The 8,918-nt window shown below is 43.3% G+C and overlaps 1 protein-coding gene across 1 annotated transcript in view; it reads left to right on the top strand.

The window, feature by feature from the left end:
- RBM33 (RNA binding motif protein 33) overlaps positions 1 to 8,918 on the top strand; it is a gene marked incomplete at its 5' end in the record, with an annotated part of 168,933 nt that overhangs the window by 37,043 nt on the left and 122,972 nt on the right. Inside the window, one exon of the mRNA XM_019556931.1 lies at positions 7,696 to 7,867. Coding sequence (XP_019412476.1) covers positions 7,696 to 7,867 — 172 coding nt within the window. The remainder of the gene's footprint in view (positions 1 to 7,695; positions 7,868 to 8,918) is intronic.

Consider the following 8,918-nt stretch of genomic DNA (forward strand, 5'->3'; position numbering starts at 1 on the left):
TAAATACATGATGCTTTGGGGTTTTTTTCCACACTGCATGCTCCTACCTCCTCTCACCCTAGGCATGGAGCACCTTTCAAAGCGGGAGTGTTTTTGTGTTGCCTTATATTCCTGCTGTCACTTAGCCTACTTTCAGGCTGAAGTCTGTGGGTAGAATTGGCTTGTGTTTGTTCTTCTGTGTGTGTTCTGTAATAACCTCGTACTGCTTTTACACAGAATAACAGTATGCCAATTAGACAACGTAATGAAGAAGAATTAAACTTCATTCTCCATCATGGCATTGGATATTAATGTTAAATTGTCTAGGGTGTTAGTAATTCAGTTGTTTATGTGTGACTAATCAGTGGGTGTGTTGTACTTTTGTCCCTTGACACTGATGGTTCAGGTATCAAGGCAAGCTCTCACTTAGTCAATGTTTTGATGTTGCTAGAGAAGTAAGTGAATCGAAATGACTTCTCATAATGACATCTCTGTTTTTGATTACATTGATTGCCTTTTTTCCATAATTCTTTCATCCCCATTTGTGGAAGTATGTGATTAAGTCCATACCTGGAAAGGCAGGCAATTTCTGATTTGTGACTGGGAGTCTGTTGAGGAATTGTGAAGTGTATCTCTTGCCCTTTCCCCTTGAGATTTCCTCCAAAAGTCACTTACTTTTGTGCTTAGTCCCTACAAGATGAGATGCGTTTTTAAATTTTGAGTTGTATTTTATTGTTTTGTAAATGCGTGTGTTGGTATATTGCTGGTTCGTATGCTTGAACATTGCCAAGAATCTTGTAAAAATAGTCGAGTATATATTAACTTCCATATTGTAATCCATGTTTTCTATAAACTATGTTCATATATAGCTGCTTTGGGTATATACACTTTTAAAAAATAAATTCACTGAATATGCAGGGATACTTTTGATGGCATAAAAGAGCATCATTAGAGATTTCCACTCCTGGGTTTAAAACCTCAGGTATGAAACTTCACCTACACATTATCACTTGAAAATAAGCTAGAATTTTTGGAGGGGCTGCATATCAGGTGACTAAAATGTACTTGGAACATTACATCCCTTGTCAGTTACTTTTCAGGCAAAAAAGCTAATACAGTTCCAGCTCCCCCAGGGAGGCTGTGAGTTGCTTGTCTAGAGATACTGCATTTAATGAGGTATAATTACAGAGAATTCTTCCCTTACTTCACACTGGGATTCCTTAGCTCTGTCCTACTAGAAAAATCTTAATTTAAAATGGGATAAGGTTTGTCACAAGACACTTCCAAAATAACACGCTTTTGTTCCCAATGTAAGCGTGTTTCAAATGTGGTAGGGAATGAGCTGCTTGTATTTGTAAGATAGTCTTTGCTGGCTTTGCCAAAGGAGGGTTCATTCCAGTATATACTATCAAATATTCAGTACTGGGTTTTCAAATTTAGAAGTCTTCCATGGTGTTAATTTTCCCTGCACAGATGGAACTGAGAGACTTTAGAGCAATGTGGGGTGGTTGTTGGATTGTTTGTTTTCCTTTTTAAGACTCTGCTCTTACAAGGCTAGACGTATAGTCGTGCATTTTCAATGGTTAGGAAAAGCAAAACAACAGCAAACCTTTTCCAGACACCCTCCCCCACCCCCCTGCTTTTGTTTAGGCAAATATTGTGTCCCTTGCTTACAGGGATTAAGTATTGCAGTTTGTTTTTTGTATTGTGGTAGTTCCCAGAAGTTAGCCAAGAATAGTTTTGTCTTGGTGGGTGCTGCACATTTGAACAATTATGTATTTTCTCTGTCCCATCTTACAATAAACATGTGTTAGAGGAAAGGACCATAACATACAAAGGGAGTTTGCAAATACCTTGTTGTTTCATAGTACTTTAAAAATTCTTTTTCATTGCCGTTTTGTTAAATACTTGAAACAGAGAAAGGAATGCAAAAGGACCATTGAAGAGCTCGGGACAAGATGGAAGAAGGAGGGAAAGTGAAGGAGTAGAGTATTGGAGAGCAGTTGAAGTGAAGAGGTCAAGCTGAAGTGAATATTTGGGAGGAAGGGGCAGGGAGGTTGAAGCAGTGCAAAGATGGTGGCTAGGTCTGGGTGGGCAAAATACCATTTGTGGGCTGGATCTGGCTCACGGAGGGACTTTCGTCCAGCCCATGGTTGGTCCCAGACGCTGTCCAGTGCCTTGCCACCCCCCCCCTCCCCCGGTCATGCACTGGGGCTGGGGAACTCCATAGCTAGACTGCCTTCCTAGGCAGCCCAGGTGATGGTGGTGGCAGCAGCAGCTCCTTTCAGGTGCTATTGCCACTGTCCTCAGCCACGTGGTACTGGCAGGTACCCGTGCGCACAGCCTTAACCCTGGCCTGCCCTGCACCAGCTCTGGACCAGCTGGAACCCACGTGCACAGCCCCGACCCTGGCTTGCCCTGTGCCTGTTCTGGAATTACCCGCCCACACTGAGCAGTGGCATCAATGGTGGTGGCTGGGCAAAAGCTGCTGCTTGGAGCAGGGGAGAAATAGCCTCTCCCCCTTGCTGCTGCTGGGCCCTTTTGGCTGCAGCTGCCTGTGCCCGGGCTGCCCTGTGACTCTTGCACTGTCACTGCTGCCCTGCTGTGTGGCTCAGAGGTGGCAGTGATGGCAGCAGAGAGGAGCTGCAGGGCAGCCCAGGCATGGGCTCCTGGTGGCTGTAGCAAGAAGGGTCCAGCGGAGGGGCTACTTTTCCGCGACGGTGAGCAGCAGTTTCTGCCTGGATGCTGCCACTGGTCACCATGGGTGGACAGTCTAAAGCAGGTATGGGGTGGGCTGGGTTTGGGGCCGTGCAAGCGGGTTCTGGCTGGTCTGCTCTGCCAAAGCGAGTCCAGAGTGGGCGCAGGTTGGGACTGTGCACTGACTGGCTCGCAGCTGCTCCCCGGAACTGCCTGCGTGGCCCACAGGCCCAAATAATTGCCTGCCCTGGTCTAGATGCATTCTGACATTTGACATTTAATTCTAAGAAGTCTTTACAGTGGAGGCATCTGATAAACCAGTTGCCCCTAAAGTTCTGTTCAGGAAAATGTATAGATGTTTCTTTAGACATCATTTGTTTTAACTTCCTTAACCTACATAACAAAATCCAGTAGCTGGAAGTTCTGGCCTCAAGGAGCCAAGCAGGCTTGTCGCTTGCTTCCGAGTTATAACTTCTGAAATGTGAATGTATTTGTTTTTCTGTGGAAGTGATATTAGTGGTTAATATATAGTATTTTTCAAAAAGCAGGATCTTCTTGAAATTAGAAATTGTTAACATCCTATTTTACTCATTATTTCAGTCAGTTTTCCAGCTGGTCCTCTGAATTCTGCTTCAAATTTATATGAATTACTCTTTTTGGTACAGAAGAACACAAGCTTTAAAAATACCGATAGTCAACAGCCTCTTGGTAAAATGTGTCAGAATAAATCTCCCAGATTTGTGTATGACTTAATGAGTCATTAATAGTAAAATGTCTACAGTGGGCACAGGAAATGAATGGTGGATTGCAGATTTCCTTCTATGTGGGTTCTTTATGTGCGAATTTGCCCTTATGTGATGAGCATATTTAGATCAATAATTCATTATATGCGAGGTAAATTTGCTCTTATGCAGTCAGCAGAGATGCCTCCCCCACAGGTAAGTCTATGGGGTGAGGGGAAAGGGACATGGCCCCACTCACCCCAGGTGTGGCCAGTGTTAGGTGCCTGCGGCCGCTAGGCTGTACTCTGCTCTGCCTGTCCTCCTGTGCCTGGGCTAAACCCTGCTCCCAGGCTTCACTGTACCGTGGTGCAGGCAGCTGGTGTTGGCTGCTCCTGGGGCTGCTCCAGCATGGGCTGGGGCGAGTGCAGACAAGCAGAGCCCCTGACAGCGTGGGGTGCAGGACTCACCACAGCCCTGACTGCAGTGGCCCCAGGAGCGGCTGGCGCCAGCTGCCTGCACCAGGGCGTGGGGTAGCCCAGGAGCAGAGGTGAATGGGGACAGGCAGAGCACGGTGCAGCTCAGTGGCTGCAGGCAGCTGGCGCCAGCTGCTTCTGGGGCTGCTGCATCCGGGGTTGGGGTGTGTTGCCACTCCGTTTCCTTTGCTTTGCTGCCTTTGTGCAGCCCCCTGGAACAGCACCCTTCCCCCCCACCCCTTCCCTAGTCCCAGCCTCCCTCACCCCATGTAAACCTGTCCCTATTTGTTACGTTGTGAAGTGGGTTAGCTTTGTGCAAACTTTGATTTGTGTGCCGTTCTCCAGGAATGCATGGACAACATACCTCGAGGGGAAACCTGTACTTCAATTCACGTAGGCTTTTGTCTGTATCCCATAATAATTTTTTTTTGTGTGTGGATTGAAATGTTGTTGGAAATGGAAGAACTCCTTGTTTGAGTCTGACAGTGATATGGTGAGAGGTTCTCACGTTCTTACAGATTTTCTTGAGCATCAGTGTTGGACTTCTGGGTCATCTAAAACTGGAGAATGGAATAAGTGATTGTATTTGCTGGCAGTGATTAGTCTATACCAAGCCGTTGCTGAAGAGTGCCTAAACTTTGGTTTGCAAGAGAGGTTGCAGAGTTGACGGTGAGACTACTGTGCAGTACTTGAAGGTATCTGCCTCCTGCCACTGTTGATCTACGTCAAGTTTTCTCTGCTATGCAGTACCCAACCCAGAGCAAAGGGGAGTTTAGCAAGGAGGTTGCACAGCACAAATCTAGTTTTCTGTGAGAAGTAATTAGATTTTTTATATATATATATATATATATAAGTAATAGTTTCTCATAACCCATTCTTCTAAAAAGTTGCTTGGTTACTTCTAACTTATTATTACACTTATTTGACAACCCTATAGCCAAGATGCGACTCATGGATCGCTTTCCTAAATCCCATAGGCTCCTCCCCCCCCCCAGCCCTCTGGCCGTGAGCTTCCTCAAACCCTATGGTTTGGCAGGCAGCAGAAGCTGGAGGAGGGAGGGGGGAGCCCAGGGACTCCAGAAGAAGCAGCAAGAGAGCAAATGGGGGGAGAACAGTATCCAGCTGCAGTTTAATCCTTTGGGGGCTGCATGCGGCCAGCAGACATCCCTGCTTTAAACTGTAATCTTAGGTAATGTCAATAGACGATATAAAATGGAAATTTTAAGTGAGAAAATATTTCTTGCAGAAATCTTGTATAGCTACTGGGTTTTTTTGTGTTTTAAAGTTTTTAATTCTATCGAAAGAAAAAGTTCCATTGTTCATATTTTTTGTATGGTGTTCTCATTGTGCTTTGTCAAAAGTTTGCCTATTATGTCTTTGCTCATGTTATCCTTCAGAGTTGTACATGCTTTGAGCTAGCCCTTTGCCTTGTCTAGGGCTTTTAGAATTTAAGATCACCTTTAGCTTCAGAACAAAATCTAGCCAAATCCTTTCTCTGGAGGAAGATTTTGAAATGGCTTATTGGAAAACTAAAGGGATTTTTGTTTTAATTGGTTAGATTTATTCTCTGCCACAAATATTGTAACAAATTTTGAAAAGTTTGTTTTTAAGAAGAAATAAGATGTAAATTCATGGCAAGTTCTAGTAGTCCTTCCTAGAGCTAAGTGCAGAGGACAAACTGTTGGCCATCACAAGTTTGTCTCCATTACAACCTATATAGCTCTTCCACTAATTCATTAAGTTTAGATTTGCATATGGGTCAGCTAGTTAACAAATCCTGCTTTGCCTTGGCTGTTTTGTGCTCCAGCTAACTGCTGTCAGTGTAGTAGTAGCAGTTCAGAGGGCACCACTTCTGCAGTTGGCTGTGTAGGACAGATGAGCTCCAGCTGATTGGAGAATGGCACTCTTTGAATCACAAGTCATAGCAAGCAGTTGAGTAGCTTATTATTATTTCAGCAACCCACTGTGAACTAAGTGGGTTTCAAGCCACCTCTGTGCAAAAAAAAAAAATTAAGTTTTTTCTGTACTATATAACAATTTTAATTATACAGAAGTGTAAATCAAATGCAATTTACATAATTATCTGCAGGGATCCAGGTTTTCTGTTTTCTCTGTTTTTTAAAAAATGCGGGTTTTCTGCAGTTTCCCACGGTCTTTTTTTCCCCTTTAAAGGAGGTTTCTCCTTGCAGGCTGGTAGAGAGCAGGCAATGTGGCAGGGGCGGTGGTGCAGATTTATGTGCCTGCTGCAGGGCGTGGGGCTTCAGCTGGGCTGGGCCAGCTTTGGGAAGGAGCCATCTTCGTGGCTCAGTGGGTGGGACCAAGGAGTGCTGCTTTGCCATGGCTGCCAAGGTTTGGTGCCCCCTGCCTACCTACCAATAGCAGGGGGCACAACTCTGTGCTACCACTGTACCTTACTACGGCAGTGCTCCTTCTGTCCCTGTTGTGTCACAGACACAATTCCTGCTCAGAGCTGGTCCTATTTGGTTACGGCCCCACGTCTTGCTGTGGGTGCAGAAATCTGGGAGGCCATGTGCCTCCCTGCCCTTCCAACATGTTGCCTGTGCCCATACCCTTCATAGCATCATAGAAAATTAGGGTTGGAAAGGATCTCAGGAGGTCATCTAGCCCAACTCTGCTCAAAGTAGGATCATCCCAGCCAAAGCTTTGGCTAGCTGGGTCTTGAAAGGCTCCAAGGATGCAGCTTCCACCACCTCTCTGGGTAACCTGTTCCAGTGTTTTACTACCCTCTGAATGAGAGAATTCTTCTTAATAGCTAACCTAAACTTCCCTGGCTGCAACTTTAGACTGTTGCTCCTTGTTTTGTCATTACTGAGAACAGCCTAGCTCCATCTTCTTTCAAACCCCTCTTTAGGTAGTTGAAGGCTGATATTAAATCCCCTCTCAGTGAAGGGGACCGGGGGAGAGCTCTGATTTTTTTTCCATGATTTAAAAAAAAAAAAAAACCCCAACAAAATCAAACACCAATATTTATAGGTATTTAGAACTTATTTTATTATAATAATTGAGGCACTGGTAGGCTTTGATACTGCTTTAGAGAAAACCAGGTTTCCTAAATCTGGAATTGAATTTAACCATCCCAGGAAAAATAATTTAATTTTTTTCAGCGGAGGTTAGAGGGCAGAAGTGCTGGCACTTGTGATCTCACTCCCCCCCGCCCCCATTCGTAAACAATACAAAGATTCATTTTTACTAGGGTACTTGAAATATGATTGAAGAAGAAGGCCATAACATTTCCCTATGCAGATTGGGCATATTTAAATTGGGTACCATAAAAGAGTGTTCTGCATCTTTCTTTATTTTGAGATGAATAACTACAATTAACTTGAATGTTCTATTCCTTGAATATTTCCTCCAGACAAGCAAAATTGTACCCAGTTGGAGAAATAACTTAGAAATGTGTAAGTTATCTTGTCTTTCATACCACTTAATGCTATTGATACTTTGTGACTTAAACGCTAAGGGTCATTCCTTTAGTCTTTTTATTTTATTTTTTCAAAGGAGATGGTATTCAATCCTCAAACAAAAAACTTATGTTTTATGACTTATTTTATACATTTCAGGTGTAGCAATATCATATATTGTAACCAAACAAACGTAAGATCTCTTGAATCTGCTCAATTTGAAACTTTACACAATGCATACTTTATAATACCAGAAATGTACATGATGTGGAGCTCATGAAGTGCTTTGTCACTTGCTCATTAAGTTTTTTTTTTTTTTTTTAAACATTGTTTTTAGCATGTTGAAAACCTAGCTTGGGCGGTGTCCACTTTTTTTTACATCCTCTTTATCTTGTGATGCAGGTCACCAATGAAACATTGGAATTTCAGGAAGAAACAAAAGAGGAATCGGATGAAGAGGAGGATGATGATGAAGAATCTGGACGACTGCGTTTCAAAACTGAACGAAAAGAAGGAACAATTATTAGGCTTTCAGATGTTACAAGAGAGAGAAGAAACATTCCCGAAACTTTGGGTAAGATTCTGTGGCAATCGCTACAAAAAAGGACAGTAGGTGGCTTAAAACTTTCTTCACTATTTAATGTATTTTCAAAGAGGAGAGAGAACAAATCTCTTCCATTAGCTTGCTTTATAACCAGCTGTTCTTCTGTAGCAGTATAATGGTATGCTGTAAAAAGTCGGTGCATTGTTTACTCATTGAAACTTTGTAGTTCCTTAAACCAGTACAGTAGCTGCCTGTACACTTTGAATAATCCATTAGTGTTCTAGTATGTATACCTTTTAAATGTTCAGAGTTTTCACTTGATAACGCATACAACTATGGTGTAGTTTTCTCTAGTTTAAAACCAACTTAATGGGTTTGTGTAGCAGCACTGAACATATATTTGGTGCATCTTTTTAGTATTTAAGTGGGTAAAGGCATTCTTTGGTTAATCACAGTAAGACTTTTTCATCAATTAGCTAATGAACTGATAGACCACTGTGTGCATTTTCAGTAAAAAATAAAGAACTGATTTTTAGCTGTCCCTGACTCGACCCTGTTTTAGCTTGTCTCTGTAAATAAAATTACCTTTTTGTTAGCTTTTAAGGGTTTATTTCAAGGCAGCAGATTATTCCTGAGGTTCAGTTATGATTTAAAAAAATTTTTTTTTTTACCGTATTTAGTTGAATACAAGATGAGATGTGTCCCCCTCCCCCTGAATTTAACATGCTGTGGGTTGGGGGAATTCACTCATTTTATAATTGCATGCAAGGAAACCTCACTAAATACTAGAGGTGCACAGATACATCCGTCAGATGTCGCATTGGTACTGATATGAAGAAAATTGTCTATATTGGGTATCGGCCCTATGGGGCTAATAAATATCCATGCTGTGCGCAGCTGCAGTGCAGCATAGAGCAGAGCCAGCAGTGTGGAGAGCTGCCTCCAGCTGGTAAGTCAGAAGGGGAGGGGGCAGATCAGTGCCCCTAGCGGTGAGGGGGGGCAAGAGCAGGCACTGCCGGGGGGGGGGAAGAGTTGTGGGATGGAGGTGCGGCTCATGGGAGAAGGGTGGCTGCTGCTTGCA

Source organism: Crocodylus porosus, unplaced genomic scaffold (assembly GCF_001723895.1).
Source record: "Crocodylus porosus isolate Cpor-Errol unplaced genomic scaffold, CroPor_comp1, whole genome shotgun sequence".
In the NCBI taxonomy this organism is placed as follows: domain Eukaryota; kingdom Metazoa; phylum Chordata; order Crocodylia; family Crocodylidae; genus Crocodylus; species Crocodylus porosus.